This window comes from Morone saxatilis, unplaced genomic scaffold (assembly GCF_004916995.1).
Source record: "Morone saxatilis isolate NCDOM2014 unplaced genomic scaffold, NCSU_SB_2.0 Contig0, whole genome shotgun sequence".
NCBI classification, from domain to species: domain Eukaryota; kingdom Metazoa; phylum Chordata; class Actinopteri; family Moronidae; genus Morone; species Morone saxatilis.
In genome coordinates, this window is record NW_023339650.1 from 10400322 (window position 1) to 10423534 (window position 23213).

A 23213-nucleotide genomic window follows, 5' to 3' on the forward strand; every position below is an offset into this window, starting at 1 on the left:
AACATTGTTGTGTGCAGGGGGAGGTATTTTCTACTGTTGTTTCTTATTACTGTGAGGGAGACAAGGGAGATGTTTGACCCATGCCGGGAAGCGCAGCCTTGAGCAGGGAAACATTAGTTAAAATGTCACCCACAATGCGGATCTAGCCATCGCGGCTACTGTAGCAGTGCCATTTTTTTTAGGCACAGCACAAAAATAGCAGCCAAATTATTCTGAAGGAGATGTAGGTCAATATTGAAGTGTCTCTCTCAGGTGAGAAGGAGCAAAGAGGAGATGGGGATTTTTTATTTATCTATTTTTTTAGGGCGTATACAGGGCAGTATTTTGCTTATGTCGGCTTTACCAACATCCACCCTGGGGTATTGGGGCAGGGACAGAGTCACACTGAGAAAGGCTGGGAGAAAAAACACTGTTTTTAAAGGAGAGAGGAGAGGACAAAGGGATTACACTGCAATCATAATCCCATAATCTACCAATGCAGTTTTATAATGTTGCTTACTTCAGTTTGGCAAAGTTATTCCGTCGTATATTTTAGCCACTATTGATTGTAGTGACACTGAGGTTGGCAAGCACTGCTGGCTACAAGGCAGCGGTGGACTTGCATGCATGTGTAAAACATTTTTTACGGTGGGGCAATTTTGCTTTAAGTCATCATTATGACAATTGCCCGCTCTTTAAACCATCCCTCACCCAAACCTCTTTATGTACTACAGCTTTAGTCAGCAATCCTCTGCATACACACACACACACACACACACTGCAATTTCCATTTAAGCCATGTACAAGGCTGAAGCGTTCACAGACAATAACACGCAGACAAAGAGGGATTTGACTATGGCAGAATACCCTCGTCGACAAGCACACCGAGACCACGATAGACAGAAAGCAACAATACGGAGTAGTGTTATTTTCTTTATGAGACTGGAATTAGTTGTCCACCACTGTGTATCCTCTAGCCAGACTGAATGTTAAACTGAACTAAATCCATAAATGAAGAGGGATACGGCCTGAATGCACACAACTCCATTTAGGTCTAGCGGTAATGTAGGCAAAGCCTTATTTTTCACTTTAGCATGTGAGTGCTCGGGCCGGCAGCTTCCAGCAAAATTAGCATCTAGGCCAACAGGTGAGGGGCTGTTACATGGAAAACAAATACAGTGCCTCAGAAGTGGCCCGACTAGCCCCTGTGGGAAGAGAATACAAAGTAAGAGGATGAAAGGAGCTTTGGCCGACACAACCGTGATGCAACTCCACCAATTGACTAGCTTAATTACCATTAGCTGACCACTTGATTATCATATCAATAAAGACTGTGAAACCGAATGAGGCACACACCACTGTGCGGTGTTCCAGCAAATATTTGCATGTTTTTACAGGATATTACGAAACGCAGAGTGTTTTCCAGGACACTTTGTGCAAAGGGTTTGTTATTTGAATTTCATCAGAAGCCCTAAAAGAAGTAATCCTTGTGCATTGGTGCAGTCACCCCCCACCCCCCTCCCTGAGGATTAATTCTAAAGAGGTACTCGCTCACTGATGTTCGGGCTGCTTCTCTGATACGGTTAGCAGGCAAGCTCTGTGTCTGCAACAACTATTCCGTCACAACCAGAAAGCAGAGATTTGTGCTTGCTGGAACTAACTTGACTCAGCCACATTTGGTCTGCAAATCAAAGAGGACGCTGGGGAATAAACACGCGCGTGTGTGTGTGTGTGTGTGTGTGTGCGAAAGAGAGGAAATGTGGAAGTCTACTTCTACATCAAAGAACGGGGTCCGATGGAGTTGGTCATATTGTTTTTGTCTCATTTCCTTCCAAAGAACACACTCCCTTGGAGTAAGTGGGCTGTGATTCGGTGTCATTGTGTGTCTCAGCATGAAATCATTGAGGAATGCAATTATCACTTTGCCCAACAGACATTTCTCTGAAATGTGAGCGAACAACTGGGAACATAAGTCGGGAGCAAGAGGGAGGGAGGTGTGCGTGAGTGGTGTAACACCAGTTAATGTTGACCCTAATGTGTGCTCTCAACTTCAAACTTCCTTTTGTTAAATTAGCTAAATCCTAATCTGCTGGCATACTTACGATTCATGATGGGTCAAAAGTTTGCCATATTAACTCCTCTTTCTTCTGTTATAAATTTCACTCTAAAACTTTGTCCAATAACCTCATGTTTTCAATTGTTTTATGATGCTTAAGAGCCATTATTTTTCCCATTATGACCTTTAAATGATCCGCTCAAAGTGCCACTGCCAAGGCTACTTTTGTGTGCTCCATTTCCCTTGGCAGACCTTATCCAAAATTCATTCCCCGAACAATAATTCTTGGGGAAATATTAAAAAGCTGTTTAATAGAAAGGGGATCAGATTGCCTTGGCCTACACTTGAGGTCATTTTTGCTCATTAGAGCGAAGTGCGAATTTAAAAAGCGGGCAGCTTCGCATGCAACATGAGCGAGTCGGCTGGAGCGACTGATGCCGAGCTGGGCAGAAACCACACTGTCACCCCGGTGCTCAGTGAGAGGTAAACTGTCACCTCCTTACTATTAAAAGAACTCCCCTGAGAAAGAAAGAGGGAGGGAAGGAGAGTGGAGTGTACAAACTCATCTCCAAACAAACAGAAACAAACAGAGCTCCCACACAGACAGGTGACATGAACTGCCTGCTTTTTCCCCCCCTACTTACTCAACTACAAAAACTCAAGGTCAAGGTTTTTTTTTTAACAACGCATTAATAATACAGGGCCTAACAAGCAGCCTTGTTTAGTCGACAGCCTGAGCAAATTTACATTATTCAACAAGGCTATTTGCTTGCATTTAAAGCAGATCAGGTGTAATCATTTTTGATTTTTTTTTTTAGCAAGGCCGTAATAATGTTTACCTATGCGCCGCATTGAGTAAATTAAGAACACAGACACAAAGACAAGCCCCTTAACACACACAGCTAAGGCTATCTTTGGCTGCACACTGTACTGAATGTGCTTGGCAAGCAGGCTGATGAAAGGTAACAGCAGGAGAGGAACTCATTATAGATCCTGATTCAAATATAAAAAGGTAGGTGGGACGTTTTTTTTTTTTTTCCTCTAAGAATAACTTCATCAGGTGTGCTTTTGAAACAGTATTTACAAATCTGAATGATCACATAATGACTGAATTGGATTTGGAAACAGTTTAAAAGAAACCACTGAGGTTTATTATAGGACTATTATCCTGATAACATCTGTGGGAATTTATCCTGGATTTAATGGCACAGGTTTATACAGAAAAAAAAAAAAACTCTGGAAATTTGCACATATCCACGCGCACAAGCACTTGTGAAAGCTCCCATGCATGTATACATATGCACATAAACACAATGCCCGTGTGCGCACACAAAACAGAGACACACAAACTGAAAGTGAGCTTAGCTGCAGAGTAGAGCCCTGAGGGCTGGTCTGTTGATTAATGAGGGGAGGAAGGCGAGGAGAGGAGGATGAAGCAGAAGTGTTAATGGAGCTATGATAGATTCCTCTAGGCCTGGTGTTTTATAGGTGAGTCTCCAGTGTATCTGCACAATGTAGCAATACCGTACCACAGAGAACTGTAAAGCCCGAGCCAAGCCCTGCGTGGGAGGTGAAATATGTCGATCAGATGAACTTGAATTTGGTGCGAAATACGTTCACCTTTTAAAAATCCCACAGCTAACGTTATTAGAGGAATGAACTCAACTCAACTTCGAAATTTAATTAATTTCATGAATGTTATTGAAAACCTTTTTACCAAAACTCAAGAAATTAGTAAACATTCTCTTGTAAAACACTACTGAGAGACAAATCCTGGGCTAACAAACTTTGTGACAACAGTGGCAGCGATTGTGCAGAACATCCAATTTGTTCATGGTCACATCGCCGAAATTTAATATTTAACAGCTTGAATAAATATTCTGAGTCAACACTCTGTTCTCAGTTCATTGTTCGGGAAGCAGGTGGAGGAAAATCTCTCAGTAACATCACATTACAGACAGTAGTAAATAGAAACAGTCTTAGTCTTTCAAAATAACCACTCAATGACATGAAAGGGAGTAACAGCCAAAATTAATTAATTCAAAATTAATTTAGGCTAAAATAGACTAAATATGTAGAAGAATTGTCTAGAATTGTGTTTGATCTTAAACCAGCTCACTGTTGCATTTTCATTTAACTACCAGATTAATTAGAGATGAACCAACAAAACAAAAAAACATGAAGTTGAATCAGAAAAATTGAAAGTCTGACTTTTGTTTGATATAATTGGTGTTGATATGTTAGCTTTTTCTTGTTAAATTCTGTAATACGTAATACGTGCTTGTTAAATCTGCAATGATGTTTTAGGCCACTTGGGGGCAGAAGAAGCTCTAAACACCATGTTAACATATTATCAAATGTCAAGTTAATACAGCAGACTTGTTAGCATACAGTTGCCTATTTGCACATTTTGTACATACAGAGCAACATTAGCATTTCTTTGGAGTCCTGTTGCTTGCCACCTGGTGAATGTACGTCCACTGGTTTCCATCAACCCCTGTAGGGAATTCTTTAGTTGTAGCTCGAATCAACTGGGTTTTTTTTGTTTTTTTGCTGAAATCAGCAGCTGTCTGTGGCCAAAAACATTGCTTATTAGAGCGAAAGTGAACCAAAACATTAAGGGCAGTTGTGAGCCGTTAAACTAAAACAATGAGCTGAGAGTCGCAATAAAGCCGCATAGAGCTGAGACGACCCACGGAGTTGGGTAATAATTCTCTGTGGGTTCATTGCTACAAGCGACCGCTTTCGCATACAAATCCTCATATGATTCATCATTATTATAAACATATTGCAATAACTGCTTCAAAATATGTTCTGTTATGTTTTCTACACTTGATATACAATCCAAGACCTGAAAGCCAGAAAACTGAAACAAAAAGGAAAAATTTAAATGCGGTTGGATAATAACGTTGCTCCCTCTTCTTTTGCTTAAATTTATGTTGTTGAATCTAGTCTGTTGTTGGGGGGAAAGGTCTGCAGGGGATTGGAAAGATTAAATAGCCATGAAGAGAGTCCTCTTCTACTGAGCTGTGACTTCTTCCCCAATGGGATTAGAGAACTTTGCACTTTACAAAGCAGCTCATCAGAAAACATTGGGAACACAAAGCTGTTATGGACAGTGCCAGCTTGGTGTAACATGTGTTAGTGGACGGATTTGAGGCTGAGAGAGCAAGACAGAAGAGAGGGCTAAAAGAGAGTATTGGTATTTTGAGAGCGTGACACTGAGTGAGGGCAAGAAAGGAGAGTGTTGATACAAGTGGGGAATTATTAGCCACTGGTCTTTTTATGGTGCATTACTTAATCAATTGAGTTTTAGACATTACTAACTACTAATAACAACATTTGTTCCTGTTCACAACAAAAAGCTTTTTTGATAATTAAGAGCAACAGGAATCAATGATGCGAAATGTTCAAGTGGGGTCCGGGCAGAGATTTATTTATGAAAGCGACTTTATAATATAGGCACATTTTTCACCATGAAAAACGACTGTTGGGCTGTTGTTCCCATATCCTGCTAGAGATGCAATTCATCAGGGCCAATAAGAGCTGGTAATTTGTCTTCAGGTCTTTGTCTGATGGAGGAAGCTGATGAAAACCAAAAGGAAATGACCACACAATGTATAGCCCTGCATATCTGTGAATTAATGCACCGAGTCCAAAAACATCTATCACGCGAAGAGCTGAAAGTAGGCTTCATGCACCCACAAGGCACAAATAAAATTATAAGCAAAACTAGGCATATTAGAAATCCTCAAATCTGCTACAGTTTCAGTTTCTATCTGGCAATCAGAGGGATGGAGTGGAGAACACAGCTAATTGTGGCCACTGGATGTAACAATCTAATGATTTCCTTATTGATATAATCTGATTTCTTTGCACGGCCACAGTCACATTTATCCATGTTGTTTGGAAGTCTCAATTACTACAATTCTAACATAGCTGGCTGTGTCTTTTCTACGCTCCACTGACGAGTACAGTTTCTGGGGTGAAAAATATCCTGACATGCAGCATTCTGGACGGCCTGTCATTGTTAATAGTGAGTGCATGGAAGTGGCAAGATCCTATCTTAAATGGCTGTGCCATCTTGGACAATAGACACATTGTTCTCCACTCCTTTGCCTCTGCTTTGGTGGGTGCTTGTGAGCCCAACAAAGGGGAACATACCCACACAACAGTACAATACACTCTGTCCACGTAAAGGCCACTGGTCACGGAACACAAATACCCTCTAGTAGGTCAAAAACAGCTGAGTGAGACAAAAGTGGCATAAAACAATTAATAACTGTTATATTTGGAGACAGAGATTGGAGGAGAGCACCATCTGGTCCAGGAAAGTACTTTAAGACTAATAACTCTTGATTTTGTTCTCATACTTAATGGCTAGAAAATGCTTTATTTGCACCATTAATGTCTTTATCGGTGTCCAGTGTAAACTGCAAGCTTAGCATCAGACTCCGGTATCAAAGGTCTCCAAAAGCTTTTTTTTTTTTCTTTCTATAAATGAAACGTTTCTAAATTGTTGTTGAGTCCAAGTTGAAGCAAGACCAAGTTTGTGAAATATTGTCTTTTGTTCAGTGGTGCATAAATAGAATTAAAAGTCTCGAAAGTTGTTTACTATTGTTTGCTTGAAACTGGTTGCAAGTGGACAAACCTCAAAGTTTTGTGTAGAGGTATACAGGCAACAACAATTTAAATTGAAAAAGTCAAAAGGAAATTGACATTGCAATGAAATTATGGCTGCAATTTATTTCATTATTGATTAATCTGCAGATTATTTCTCATTAATCAACTAATTGTTTAGCCTGCGAAATGTCCAAGGTGACATTTTCAAATAGCTTTTTTCGTCTAACACTCAAACACACACAAACATATTCAGTTTACAATTATATAAAAACATGAAAACAGCAAATTCTCACATTTAAGAAGCTGGAACCACAGTTGCAGGTTTGCTAAAAATACTATAAGACTGATGGATTAGTTCTTCAACTGTAGTATTTATATACTTCATTTCTTCCCCAATAGAGCAAAGATGGGAAGATACATGAATTTCACATTTATCTTGTGAGTAAACATTCATAATTAGTGACTAACCACAGAGCCAGTGTAGCTGGTAGGAGTACTACACCATGTAATTTGATCCGCTCAAACAGACTTAACAAATTACCAGTACTCCTTAATGTCTGCTGTAGTGTGGTATGGACCACTATAACAAAAATAGTCCTTACTATAAGAGTTAAAGTGGAAAGAATCCAATAAGTACTGAGCTACAGTAGTTGTCACTTGTTTTTCAGTCCTTAAATTACAGATGGTTATTTACCCCAAAACAAACTGTATGTATGCCCAAGATTGTGAAAAAAAAAGTAATTTTAAAACCCCAAATCACTTCTGAAAATCTATAAACAGGAGAGTAGCCCATCTTTTTGCAAATGATATCCTTGTGTTTGGATGATGAATAAGTTTAACTCTCAGTCTGCAGCCACGATTATTGGTTTACTGATTATTTGTTTACATCCATACGTTCAGCTGATTGTATTTTCACTCCTCCTCATTCTGGACCAGACATAATGCATTTTTAATGTGTTTTCTGCTTTGACATTTCGGGTTTGACCAAGGCGCTCTCGTACAGTAACTGCACTTAGATGGCAGCAGAACACAACTTTGTCCCTTTTCAGTTCTATCCTCGCTATTATGAATTGCATTAACATATATACTTATTATAATATGCAATACACATATTATAATAAGTATGTTTTTTAAGAGCTAAGTCAGTTTGTTGGTTTTAATTTTATTTGGGCTTGGATATAAAGGAGATCAGGCAAATGTTAGACCAACTGTGCAATCCAGCACAATGAAGACATACTCCCTTATTTGAAGATGCCCAACTGCAACTTTGAATCTCAAAATTGTATTCCAGCTCACTGTTGATGTTTTCGAAAATCAACACAGCTCACAGGCAAGTTTCAAGATATCAAAAGTAAGCTGGAAGGGGAATTTTGGGATATGATGTGCTATTGGGCACCAAAACAAAATCTGGTAGCATACAAGGTGGTCTAGCCTTGAAATATATGACTGTCATCATATTTTGAAAGCAGCTATAACCAATATCTTTATAATAACAATTGATCAAATTAGTGTGTTATTTGAGCGTCTGTGTTGTCGCATACACAACAAAGAATTAGAAGTCCAATTCTTCAATTGTCCTCAGCTCTACAGAGCTTAATAGCATATTTCAGCTCATTTCCAGCTCCAGCCTTTAGTGTTTCAGTCACAGGCAGCTGTTTTCAGCAAAACAAAAATTCAATAAACCCACTGTAAGCCACCTGCTCAGCACCAAACAGCAGACAGACAAAGTTAGCGACTAGCTGGGGAACATATTGCTGCATTTAGCCACAAAAGACAGATGAGTTAGTGGAGATCCAAAGCAGACTTAAAAGGAGAGCGAATATTGTACTTATATGTGCTAGCCGAACAGAAATATGACTCCAAACGAATGCTAATGTTTCTCCATATCTGCTGGATGTGTAAAAAGTCAACTGTATGCCAACACTTCCACCGTATGAGCTACAGTAGCATTTATTTGGAGTCATGTTTGTGTCCACCTGATGAATCCAAGTCCAATACACACTCTCTCCTGAGGGAAAGACCTGGATCTTAAGCTGCTGAATCCTTCACTTTCATCGATGAAATGAGATCTCATACCAACACTGTCTCTCTGCTCTTTGGTGCCGGACAGATGCATAGTAGTTTACAACACTATGAAAGCAGTGAGAGTGAAATGAAACAGTAAAGTTACAGGTAATTAAACCAAGACAAGCGAAAACACAATAACTGCAAGCGTTAGGTGATAATTACTTGTGGGTTTGTCACTGCGTACAACCCCTGTATTAATATGATCCATTGTTAATATACAAATGTTAATTATCTCCACTTTAAATAACTGGAACGAAGTAAAATCATGCTCTTCTGGTCCTATTCTCACGGCACATTTGTTTGTATGTAAAACAAGTTAATGTTGAGGTTATTGCTGGTGCTATTTCTTTTGGTGATAATACTGTGGTGTTACTGTGGTGGGAAACAACATTTTATCTAAGTGTGAAGTCTACGTGTGAAGTGCTCTGCGTTCTCTTAAAATATTACATATCTACCGCTGAGCCAACATCTGATCTACAGCTCCTTTTGAAGTGTCAAAACATGTTTGTGAATGGGGAGACTGAATAGCAGACTGACTCACCCCACAGCAAACTTAAATTGACCATTTTTGTTGAGGCTTGACGAAACGTTGGACAGAGGAGGGTGGGTGGGGGGTGGAAGGGGTTGGGGGGCACTCAACAGCTGACCTTTTCTATTTACCACAGCGATCCTTAACCTGGGAAACATGTACCTGGACTGAGACTGACGCACAAATTACTCAAAGGTCATGATATTCTGCTCGTCGAAGAGGAGCCCATCCCACTGATGGCATCAGACGTTTTTTCACTGAAAGGGAGAAAGAACAAACCGCATGGACGATTGCAATATCGCTACGGCTGTTTCTTAGACACTGCAAGATTTTTGGGTTTCCTCTGTGTGACACTTCACTTGTTTTTGGCACTTCTGACCACTTAGATGTCTTCATGTAGCAAAAAAAAAAAAAATGTATGCTACAAAGCCACAGGATTAAAATTAATTGAGAATTCACACACTGTTCTCTGGCAGCAGATTGTTTACTTGTTTGTCTGGTGCACGTCTGTGCCAATTCTTCAATGATGAACCAAGCGAATTTGTGTGTATGTGTGTGTGCCTTTGCACGGTGTCAGGGGGAATAGCCTGTTGGGGTTATGGAGGGTGCAGTGTGGGGTGATGAATAGGATGCTTTTGTGCTCAGTCTCTCAGCTGTCTGCGAACCAGCGAAGGAGAGAAAGGTGAGAGAGAAAGGGGCATGAGGTGAGGGAGATAGCCGAGACAAAGGGGAACAGAGATAAAAAAAGGGGAGAGGAGATGAGAGAGAGACACTGTGAAGTGTGGGGAGTACAGGTGAGACGTAGGGGAGGGGGGGAACGTGAGGTGAGAGAATAGGTGGAGGTGAGGAAGAGGAGGGGAATGTGAGAAAGGAAAGGAGAGACTACTTGTGCATTCAAGAACACTGCACCGTTGTCTCCGCAGCCAACAAAGAGACAAAGAAGTTGGCTAACGTAGGAAATCGTTGCCATTCATGTCAGTGGAGGAAGAAAACAAATGTCCCGGGAAAAAGAGAAAAAAAAAGACTGAAGAGAAAGTGCCCTGGTTGGTAATTTTGATCACTCGGCAAAACGCAGACCTGACCTCATGGCCTCAACCTTCACACATGATGGGGTTTGGAAATGAGCCAATCATACTGACGGATGCTGATGAGCTCAGCCGAAGCTGTTGGTGTTGGCGTGGCCACTTTAATACATATTGCATAAAGAGACCCGCTCGACTGTACCACTTTCTAATGAAAAATAATGTATGATACATTTTAAAAAAGGCACAGCATTACAATAGAGACCGAGGCGGGAGCATTAGAAGGTCAACTGTGATGCAAAGTCTTGATGTGTGATATTTGAGAGACCTTTTAAAGCGCTAAGAAAAAAAAACATTAAAAAACCATCTCATGAGGAAGAAAACACTCAGGACCCTTTTGGCCTAGAAACTCTAACTAAGAAGGTACACCCAGTTGCTCTGACAGACAGGGCTGGGATCAAAACTTAAGTACTTTTTTGGTACAGACTGTAGCGCTGAATACCAAAAACTGACAAGAGACTTGAAACGGGCATCTAAAGCTGAAACAATTAGTCCATTAACATAAACATCTGCAGTTCTTTTGATTATCAGCTAATTTATTAGCAAAATGCCAACCAGTGTCTGGGTCCAGCTTCTCCATTGTGGGTGCTTTTATTTATTTCTTGTGAATATGTCTGCGTTTACTGTTACACTCAAAACAAGCAATTTGAAGATGTCACGTTAGGCTTTAGGAAATTTTATAAAGCCAAAAATACATTGATCAATCATGAATCGTCGTTAATGAAAGTAATCGTCGGTTGCAGCTCTACTGGCATCAAACGTTTGGACAGGTTTCTGATGTTGTTTACTCATCCTTTGAGGAGATGGTTCCTTATTTGATTTATTATCAAATTATTATCCTTATTGCTTGTGTTTCACGAGAAGAACTTCAGTTTTAGAGATGAATGACTAAGTTTATTAGATTGACGGAAAAATTGTCTGCATCAATTTTGATGATCAATTAGTCATTTCTTAAGCAAAACAAGCTAAAATAAACTGGTTCCAACTCATCAAACATTAAGATTTAACCTTGTATATGATTACAGTTTGATTATTTTGGGGGTTTGGACTGATTGTTGGGATAAAACTAATTTAAAGATGTCGACCTCGGCTTTGGGAACCTGTGATCTCTTCTTTTTCTGAAATTTTATAGACCAAACATTTAATCAATTAATTAAAAAAAAGTAATTAATAGATTAATGCAACCCTGTTTTGATTTAGATTAAATAGAAATCTCCAAGAAAGCCAGCCCAGTACACGGAGGGACCATTAGGAGAAGGTTTGATGCACTTTTTTGGCTGCATTTTAGTGATGAGGAATCCAAACAGGCCAGTGCATCTCCCTGTCCACGTCTCCAAGTCTGACTCTGGGTCTGAATGTATCCAGCATGTTTGTGTCTGCTTGACTCTCTGTGCAGCATATGAGGATAATGATGCCTCAAGTCTGTTGATTCATCAAAATCTGTAAAACATTAGACAAAAAGGAAATAAAATGTTTGAGATCGGGCTGCAAAATAACACTTTTTTGGATTTTCGCCAACTTTAAATACCATCCCCCTCCACCCAGATGTGTATCCTTCCAGTCAGCCCACGCATGTCTGTATCTGTCACACATTCATATTTTCATCCCTCTCAAAAACGCAACACAAACACACTTGAAATTACGCCATTTAGCACTGATGAGGTCTTTTTTTCCCCACAGAAAAAGATCACAGGGATGCACTGTATCAGTGCCTGTTGATTCGGGCATACAGATACCTATTCCTGCTCCATTTCGCTGTTGTTTCTTCTTCTCCAACTGATTCAGAATGAGAATTAGCCTGGAATAACTAACCCCAGCGTGGACAGATAAATACTTTCTATCTACCCACACCCGGGTCCTCTGAGGCCATCGCAGCATGGCTTTTCTATGATGAAACAGCAGCGAGCAGTGGAGGGCTGAGGGAGTGGGCGATCAGGACACAAACTGTTTTTCTCCACAAACAGCAGGATGAGATGTGGAGCTGGCAGAGATATGGCATCCATACCTCGAGCACAGCCAACACAGCGTGCGTCCTCACTGGCTTTGCAAAGTCATGAGCTCTCAACACACACACACACATCCTCTTTTCCTGAATGCATCTTGCTAAGAGCATAATGCAAGACGTAAACAAACCGAGCCAACTATATGTGAGCAAGCTTATTTGCATGTTAACAACAACAAATGTGTTGCGCTTTCATCTGTTATATCAGGCTTGTGTGGTGAAAGTCCTTAATAGGAGCAGTAAAGGTTTCTCTTGATCAACAGTTACTCTTAAAGTGTGATCAAAGATGGCCTCAATAGCGGCAAACAACTGTCGAAATAGTGTTGATGAAGCCAGGTGATGATGTTAGGAGGCAGACATCATTAGCCTCCATCATCACACTTCATCAGAGGAGAGGGAGTGTGCCCGCTCTGTTAGCGTAATGGGCTGGAAGTATGAACAAAAGCAGATGGCTTTATGACTCAGACAATAAGGCGCTCATAATTGAATATGTATCATTTATTTCCATTTAAGCAGTCAAGCCATTTTTCTCCCCTTTGCTGTATCTCAATGGAAATCAATTATCAGGGCACTGAAGAGCTGCCATTGCACCGAATCAGGTGGATTTCAATGAGACTTCGTTTGGGATAATTCATCATGACTTGAAAGAGAGTTACAGCACTAATAAGTTGATGACAATTTGCATAGTGATAAACGTTATTCCCAGTATTCCTGTTATGTTGTCCATCCTAGAATCCATAAAACATGGAGTTAATTTGCACCACGCGCTATGATAAGGACATTTACAGCCTGTGGTGTCGTGACCTTATTAGACTTAAGTTATGGTGTGGTTATTGAAAGGTGAGATTATTAGCTTTTTACTACAGCATTTTGATGTCTTTATGGGCAATTTACCCTTTCTTTTTTCCCTCTTATATCACAGTCCTGGTTCAAAAAGTGTGTCATCTGTAGAGTTTTTGCAGCCTAACAAAGTCAGATATCAGATGTAGCCTAACTTTCTCAATGAAACTAAAAAAAAACAAAACGAAGGCGGATGTGATCCACAACTACCGACACTAGACACCAGCTGTCAATCATCTAGACTTTCCCGACATCTCAGCATGTGCAGTAAGTAGTTTTGCACAATGCACTGAGAGAAACTTGGCCGCTGTTCGTGCTGCTCTAATCTGTTTTTCCTCTTGAAGAGCTCGCAGCAGGACGGCTGCCTATGGAGCAATTAAAGCCTCTTTCTTAATCCAGCCGCCCCCTGAAACAACTGGAACTCCTCTTCCTCCTCCTCCTCCTCCTCCTCCTACAACACCACCACAACCACCACCTCTTCCTCCTCCTCCTCCCCCGTCTCCTCCACCGCGCTAGACAGCAAGTGCAACAGTACTCACCCCCAGTTTCTTACTCCGTATCCTCACGTATCCCTGTTTGACTATGTCGTTGAAGTTGGAAGCCATGGTGAGGGGAAGCGGGTAGCTTCCTGCCCGAGGTGGGAAAATTCAATAAAGTAACCTCTTTTTTTTTCGGGAGTGGGTGGCGGAATCTTTTCTCGAGGGTCGGTCGGTGTGACATCCAGCGGCAGGAGAGCGGGCGGTGGGCAACCTGCTCCTGTGTCAGCGCTCAGGCTGCCCGGCTTCAGCGGCGCGATCCATCCGGGAGAGGAGAGGAGGGAGATACCATTCGTCAGCTGATTCACTGGAGCCGGAGAGGAGGAGAGGAGGAGGAGGAGGAGGAGAGGAGAGAAGAGGCGCGCTTCCTGGACCACACCATCCCCGAAACGGTGAGGGGGGTGGGGGTTAACTGCGGCGCAGGGTGGGAGGGGGTATCTTTCTTTCATAAAGGAATACCTGGATTTTTTTTTCAATATCAAGCCACCATTTAACTAAATACTCCTCTAACCTGGATACTTTTCGCCATTGTTATTTTTTTTTAAAGTATCAGCGGTGTAGCTGAGGTGACCATGACTCATTACCCCCCCTCGAGAATTAGTGGATAACTCTAATTACGGTTTCCTAGTGGATTTGTCGACTTGTAACAGTTACCAATTTAAAACTGTTTAACCTTTTAATGAATAAATACCAAATTATTCCTTTTATAGGTGAAAAGTTGGTTTCATAAGCAAAAATACGCCCCTGCTTAATGTAATACCCTTTTTTCCCCTTTTTTTTAGCCTTATACTTGGTCTGGTATGACGGGTTGGTTGTGGTAGATAATGTTAGCTAATGCTAGCAATTTTAGATAGATAGGCTATTGTCAGTGGTGGAAGAAGTATTTTGATACTTTACTGAAGTAAAAGTAGCAATACCACACTGTGAACATTCAAAACTTCGAGTAAGTATTTGTACCATAAGCATTAACATAGGCTACTTAAGTTGGCTATGTTAATGCAGAGGAATGGTTCCTGTTTTATGGTATATAAGGTCACAGGCTGACTTTATTTTACATAATGTTGGGTAGTTTCATCGGCAGCAATACATTATATTGTATAAGATCATCATTTGTAGCATCATTGTCCTGTGAGAACGACGCATCCCTCAAAACCAAGTCATGAAAAACAATGGTTGGTTTTTTATTATTTGAAGTAGGAAAAGTTTTTCAACCCATAAAGAAACACGTCCTTTAGTTTATCAGAAACAAATCCCAAAATTTGGAGAAACTTTTCACCGGACAGGAATGGTATTAAAAAAAAAATCAGAAAAGTAACTAGTAGCCTAACTAAAGCTGTCAGACAAATGTAGTCAAGTACGAAGTACAATATTTGCCTCTGAGATAATGGTTGCATAAAATGTAAATACTCCAGTAAAAGTTCCTTAAAACTCTAGGTTACTTAAGTAGTGAATGAACTTAATTACATTTCACCACTGGATGCTACACAGTATCTGGTTTTACGTGAGTAAGTTTGCTGATTTTATGACTTTTATCACTATATAGTGGCTGCAGCTGCTACTGTTCAGGAAAGGTTAGGCTGACTTTAAATGCTTAATTTAACTGAATGCATTCATCTGTGTGACCATAATACCGACTTAATACAGAAATTATATAAATTTGGGGGTTTAGGCAAATTAGTTGGAGAAATCCATGGTTATCAGCCACAGAAGAACTTGCTTAGCCATTAGTTTTAAATAGCAGAGAATAATGTTACAGTGCTAATAGAGAGGTTGTTTTATTAGGAGAGACATGACCACATTGTATTTTTATTTATTTTTTTACTTACATGCAGCCACAGTGATAGTGTTATTGTAATATTTATTTAATTTTATTTATAAGTCTTATGTTCATATTTTTTGAGCTGAAATAATTAGTCAACGAATGCAGGAGTTCCCAGAAATTGTCATATTCAGGACACCCACAATAGATACATATCAGACCAGGGACATCAAATTTAAGACGATATTGTCTTAAAGAATTCCCTCTGAGTCTAAGTCTTTATAGTCAATATATAATATCAATGATCCAACTAGGATTACTATAAATTACAATCTATCAAAACAGCTAACCCTACTTCTTCCCTTGTTCTTCGAAATTCCAAAAAATGTGCTAAAAGTTTTTAATCCTCCTTATGATGGGGCCCCCATACAACCCACTGAAAGACCTCTGTCTGTCCCCGGACCTCAGTTTGAAAAGCACTGAATTAATAGATTAATCAAGCGACAAATGATTCTAGGCACTCGGGATCATTCATCTTTTTGATCACTAAAATCATGTATAAGCAAGTGCTCAAGGTCAAGATCAAGGTGCTCCCCTTGATCATTTATAACACTCAGTCTGTTTAATAAGACTATTTTCAGTAATTAGTAATTTTGATCTAACTTTTGAAACCTTTCAAATTCTGGCCTACCCCTTTTTCCCTTTTTCTCCCAACAATACGTTCAAAGAAAGTATGCAAATGTACAACAGAGCTTAGTGTTCAGACTAATTTGCAACACACTTTGTACCATGCATTTTGGTTATTACCTGTCTAAGTATGAATATCATTTCCATATTTTTCACCAGACAGCCCACTAATAAGGAAATACAATTTGAGATTGCGTGTGTGTGAGGCACCATGTTTTGTCATTATTAGGCGGCCTTGAATTGATGTCGTTTGATTCGGTGAATAATAAAACCAGATAGTCCGGTGCCCTATTAAAGGATCAAATAAATTGTAAGCAAACCAGACTATACAAAGCATACAACCACCGCCTGCAGCCTGTATAGTCTACATACAATGCTGCAGATTGGCAATCAAAAAGCTCTCAAAATAAAAGCACAGAAGCAAATTTTGATCCCTGCCAAAGCTATAATCCTGATCGGGATGTAGTGAGAGGCGTTGTGCAATCGCAGAGAGTGAAATCCTTGGTATTAGGGAGCAGATGGCTCAGGTATATTGATATGAGGGGCTGCCATTACTTATGTTGATTAAAATGTAGGTAAGAGGGATGGCTTATGTAACAGAGTTGCATAAACAACTATATGATTAAGTGAAGATCAGAGTCTTTCACTTCCAGAATACTTCATAGACTCCTTTATTCTTCCATCGAACAATAAGAAGGAACCACTGATTAATGTGGCAGTATCAGAAAACAGATTTTTAAATGAGGACACAAATATACCAGTGCATCCAGGCTTTGCTAGTTCTGTACAATTATCCTATTGCTCACACTAATTTATTTATTTGTTGTGTTGCACTGAAAGAAAATGTCTTCTGCTGAGAAAGAGGGGGGTGTCTTTGTTCTGTGCGTATAGATGGCTGCCACTTTGAGAAGTGCTTTTCTGTCAAGTGTCAGCTTTTGAGTCCAGAGGTAAAACTCAATGTCTGTATTTTCTTTCCCGTTCATCACATCCACAAGGGCACACAAAACAGCAAGCTGCCACCTCTCCAACAAACAGCTTGACTTTGATAGTCTTCATGTCTCCCTGGAAGTGTCCTCAAATTTCAGACTTGTCAAAGTTGTTTTGTCTTTATAATCCTCTTTGTTCGACATGGCCCTGTTCCATTCCCACTGCCTCATCATCCTCTCTCTAAGAAAACAATGCTGACAGCAACAATGTCTTTTCATTGCACTAAATATTGTGCTCTGGTGTCTGTTATTACCGAGAACTGTCCTAGTTTTGGGGAAGTAATTGCCTGCCGTGATACAAGACCGACAACCAGTTTGGCCTCAGTTGTTCGCAGGTAGAGAGGCTCAGCATGCGCAGCGTGCAGGCCCGCCACACAATCCAGCATATGGCCCTGACATACATGAATGGCTGCCAACAGGGTCAGACGTGTTGAGAGTCACTCAAGAGCAGAGAGACCTTCATCAAGGTCACGAGCAAAACAGCCAATATCGGCTGAGCTGTAGAAAACAACAATGTCCAAAATGGCAATTTATCAAGTATTGACCTCATAATCATCACCATTTTTCATAGAAGTTCCGCATCACTTATTCAAGTCCCATCACGTCTATGATGATTAATACTGGGAAGACTGAGCCGCTCACAGGGAAACCATGTCATCCATTAAGGCTCTTTTTTTTATTTTTAAAGTGCCTCTGAATTGTTTATTTAGTCTCAGACAAGGCGAAAAGCAAACTTTAGGTGGTTTTGACGGTTGGGTGAAATATTAAGACTGCCTTTGCATTAGTTTGTATCAGTGCTATTTGCCGAACATTGCCAAGCACAAAAGGCTAAATAATTAACACCTTCTTAAAAGATAAGCAGGGGTGAATGAGTGGAAGGGGACTAGGGGGGTTGAGCCAGAGACAGAAATGCCTCTCCATGCTTAGTTGTTTGCCAGGTAAGCATTTTTACATGTGGGCGGAGGAGAGAAAATAAGAGATCACACAGGCAGAGTTATGGTAATGTTCTGCTCCGGGTTCCTGTACTCAAGCTTTTTACAGCAAGCCGTATCAGCCTGATATGTTAATAGGCACAATGGGATTTGGGTTTGATTAAATGTCAATGCCTGGAGGAAAAAAAGGCTAGGAAAGAGAGAGAGAAAAAAAAAAGCCTATTTCTCAGAATAAGAGATGTGGGCTGTTCCGAGCTCAGTGGGTCCAAGGAGGACATTGGTTAGTCACACAATATAGGACAGCTAAGGTTATGTGCAGTCCCAGAGGATCAGGCCTTGACATGTTTGTGATTTACTCCATAACAGTTAGAAGTAGAAGTGGTTGGAGGGCCTCTCTGTCCTTCTCTAGAAGGTGAGTCGTGAGAGTGGGCGATTCGAGAGGGTCCTTTACTTCAATCACAGATGAGTGTATGAGAAGAGTGTATAAGCCTATTACAAGGGCTCCTCACATTACCGAATTAACCAAAAAATGTTATCAGAAGAGCTGAGGATAAGATTTAATTTGCGGCAGCGTCTCTGCTCGTGCAAATTCATTTTTCAGGCATTTCAGCAGATACACCTTTCATCATGGTCCGCTTTCAATTCTGGCCATCTAAACTGAGATAATGTGTGTATTTTCATTCAGAGAAGATTTACAATTGTAAATGAGCGCATGAGTCAGAAAGAGAACTTTAGAAGTTAACTATGTAGGTACACTAATGATCATTATGCTAATGGGGGAGGATGAACGCTGAGTAAAGTGAGTGAGTGGGGGAGGATGGAGGAAAGACATTGCACACAGATAAGGGTGAAGCAGAGGGGAAAATACAAAAAATAGGAAGAAGACAAGCAAGATTTTGGTCACAATGAACAGAAAAGGAATGGATCATGCTCAGGGAAAGGCTATACCTCCTGCTGGTCTGACCCAGTCTTTGTGTCCTAAATTGGGGTCCATCTTGTGTCACAGTGAGGCTGAACCCTGAGCTGGATCTCTGGAGACGTAGCTTTTCTGCTGCTGCTGGCATTTCTCATAGAACACGACTGGGGGAGGCTGAATCCACAGTTCATCACATTCATCTCCTCGTGGAAGATAGAGGAATAAAATAGGTGTTTCCCTCCACTCCCACAAGAGTGATGAGACGCCTGCTTTTTTGTCCTCGTTTCTTTTTCATGCCACACAGTTAATTTGGAGAGCAGAGGCTGAATTCGTCAGCTTTCTAAGTGAAGGAGTGGCTGGTCTTGGATCACTGACCAGGTCCTTCATGTGACCATCTCATTCATTTTCTCTTTAATACTCAGAGACATTTGATAAATTAGATCCCATGCTCCTGGGATTAATTCATTTCTTAATTTATTCAATTTCACATTATTAAAACATTATTTTTGTCATCAACACATTCAAGTTATAAGACTGGCACCATCTTTGTCATACATGTCCTTAGTCTTTGTCACCTCTTTTAAATACTATTTTGGATTTATTTCTCTTTCTCTCGCACCCTCCACAATGAGTTCAAAAGTCAGGGTCGACTACAGAGACATGAAGCTGGTAGGAGCTCTGAACACTGTGTAATTATACATTCATCAACACATGTGGCGCCGTGTCTCTTTAACTCATCCCAGCCACAGAAAAAAAAGAGTGGAGACAGACAAGCGTGACTAATGTGTATGCCCTGTAGAGGGCAATATTGTCTGCTGCGATAGGAGGAGTACTTTGAAAGGGATGTTTAAATGTCTTCATGTCTCTAGTGTATGGTAATTAGATCTCTATACTTGTTCAAGGTGGTGAATGAGCAACATATAGGTTGTGTAACAGGAGGTTCATCCTTGCTGCACAAAACAAAGATCAGACAGTCATTATCTGATTTGTCATGTTCATTTTAAGTCTACACAAGCTGCATTAACCCAACTAGAAACCAAGATGCTTTTTGGTTTGTTCCTTGAAATACAGAAAAATACTTCTTTATCACTGTGCATATCAGGTAATACGACTAATGGGCAGGTGCAGATGCATGGATTTTTTTGCAAAGGGCCTCTGTCTTGTCCCTCAACTCAGTTTGAAAACAGTTTTAACAAGTATGATCAGAGTAGCAGAGGGTCAAATTTGGCTAAAACTGCACCTCGAAAGCTGCAGCTTATTGGCTTTCCTTATTTAATCTGACAGATTTAATATAAAACAGGTGATGCTTGTGCTTTTCTCAATGGCCGTGGCTTGTGGGCCCTTCTTCGGGATTGGCAGAAGCACATGACTCCAGTGCTCACCGTCCAGGTCTGGACAAAGCTACTCTTTTACTTCCAGGGCCCGCTTCACAACGGCTTATGTGTGAGCATGGAAAAAGAGTGGAAATCAAACCTCTCTGTAAATACACGAAAGGTCAGTGATGACGTCAGAGTCCAGGGACGGCCTCCTCCATGATTTTGCGGCCCATCGCCGGCGCCTGATTCGTTGCAGCTCTTTATATTTTGCACTCTGTGCTCCCTGACCATAATCCCAATATAAATACACTAGTACACTTCTGTCATAAAATTGTGTTTGGTATATCGCCCACTGCTCATAAGTCTGTCTACTGTACCATGTGCTGCAGGCAGCTACAAAAGGAATCATTTTTGCTGACTCGTACAAAAACTTGAAAACAAACTTATTCTAGGATTCCTTTTGATGTAGTTTACTATGAACTGTAGTTTTTCATGAGTTTTTTTTTTTTTTTTTTTTTTTTTTTTTCATTTTTCATTTTTCATGCTGTGCTCTTCTTCCATTACCCCTGGGCCCTCTAGGCCTTGGCCCAAGACTCTACTTCCTTTTTCTTGTATTATGACTGACTGCAAAGGAGTGTGTGCGCCCATCTGCCATGCATGGCCTTATTGTTTGGCCCCGACCCTCGACTGTGCTGTATGTAGCTTTTCAGCCTGTTCCTTGTTGTCTTGCCAGCCATCTTATACTCTGTTCCAGCTCTTTCTCGACATTTATTTTCCTTTCCTTTGCAAACAAGTGTTTGCTTTACACGCAGGTTGTCTGATTGCGCCTTGGATAGGCAGGGTTCTTTGAAACTCAATCCATTTCCTCTGTTATCCCTGGCTTTGTGTATAAAGATTGATGCCATATTCCTGAGCTATAGTTTTGTTATTATTGTTATCATTAATGTAATATCAACTGACCCACATCTGGAGGATAAACAGGCAACCTCTGCCCATTTTGACAGCACAGTAAGTAAGTAAGCCTGCTATGAAACATTGATCGGGTACCTAGAGATAGCTGGCGGTCTTAAAATTTGGTCCAGGCAATAAGACTTACAGGTTTGAATTGGTTTCTGTAAGTGTCCAGATGATGTGGACTTGTCATTATTTATTCTGAAGGGGTAGCTCTAAAAGAAGGGCAGTCTGGGAGGCAGCCAGCCCCTCCTCAAGAGGTACCATAAGCACAACCTCCCCTATTCCACAGTGCTTGTTTTAGGAAAGGCGTTTTACATGTGGCCCACATCTGCATCCAGAGCATGAAACTGCCTCTCTGACACCCATGTACACAAGAACAAACGTCAGTGTCAGTGTTTTATGTTTGCAAATTGTTGACGATAAATCATCTGATGTGCAGTTATTTTCCTTGGTGATAAAAGCATTTTAAAATAAGGCTATAGTCCTGTCTGTCATGACAGAAGGAAGATGAATGTGCTTTCAACAGCTACGATGTAAAAATGTGGATTATGCACATTATTGTGTTCGGCATAATGTGTAAGGAGTAGCTTTGCCAGATGTTCTTAATTGGGTTTTCTACTCATCTGAGTAGAAATCTCACAAGACCAAAAACTCAAGTTTCTTAATTTTCTCTCAAACAAAGGAGCCTTTTCTCTCGGAAAGCCTCATTTATTTGTGTTGGACAGAAAAAAGAGAGAGTATTTGATCTGTTAAAGCCTTCTACAGTTAACCTGGTACAACACATTGGCCCAGTCTGAGTTGTTGACATTGTGTAGCTGCTTTAACTTCAGCACTCTCCGATGTGCACCACTAAGGCTCACATTACAGATTATGCCAGCATACCATAAGCATTCATGTGAAGGTAACCATTTCTTTGACAGTATTAGGTCACACTCCTCACACCTCAATAGAACAGTCCAAGAACCTTTTTACCATATTTCTTTATATTTTGAGAGGTCTGGATGGAAACACTGGACCACCCTTTGAAGGCAATCCTTTTCAGTGAGGTTTAATTGTTTCATGGTGGGATGATTCGCCTTTTGAGGAAGAACTATACAGGCATCTATTCTTTGCCCCCGATTGGTATACGTTAAGCGTCAATTTAAATATCTGGAATTCCACTAGAATTCACCAACTAAGTGGACTTGAGCATTAATTTGCTTTGCATGCTATAAGATTTTCAATTTCAGTCAAGTAGTTGGGTGGGTTGGTCACAGGAGAGCCAGTTAGTAATGAATGGTTATTATAAATCAAATGTCCAAGATTTGTCAGAGGTTTGTTTTAAAAGCACAGAGGCCTAAAATAACTCAATAATTATATGAGTCACCTTGCCACTCAGGAAAAGCTTATTTCTTCTCCACCAAAGTACCCACTCCATCTTTGCAAAAACACATTCACAGTGTACATGTAATATTTTTGGATCATGAGGGGAAAAAAACCCACTCCCTGTCAAATTTTATGTTTTGTTCATCTGCCAAAGTAAAGGTTTGACAAGAAGGAACACAGTCATTACCACTGGCAACCATAACTTTTCACCTCGGTGCTGACGGCTCCCCTGACTGCATCACTGTTATCTGATTCCCATCCAACCATAGTAGGATAGGCGGCACAGACATAGCACATAAACAAACAGGTGAGCAAGTGAAAAAATACAATTAAACCCATATATACAGCACATGCACACACACACACACACACACACACACACACAGCACAAAAAAAAATGCAGAAGCACATACAAACTGTCTGCTTCTCTCTCTTTCCCTCTCCTCAGGTGTATATAGTCTCTTTGACACAGTCTGCCAGTCTGCTGCCATGCAGCGCCACATTTAGCTCTGCAAGAAGCGCCAGACTGCAGCTGAGCAGAGCACAGTGAGGAGGTTATTAATGGCCTTCCTTATTTTAAACGA

The 23213-nt window shown here is 40.6% G+C and overlaps 1 protein-coding gene across 1 annotated transcript in view; it reads right to left on the reverse strand.

Annotated features, from left to right (window-relative positions):
* dok6 (docking protein 6) overlaps positions 1-14089 on the reverse strand; it is a 36827-nt gene extending 22738 nt beyond the window's left edge. Inside the window, 1 exon segment of the mRNA XM_035682113.1 lies at positions 13718-14089. Coding sequence (XP_035538006.1) covers positions 13718-13783 — 66 coding nt within the window. The 5' untranslated portion in view covers positions 13784-14089.
* Positions 14090-23213: the final 9124 nt, after the last annotated feature.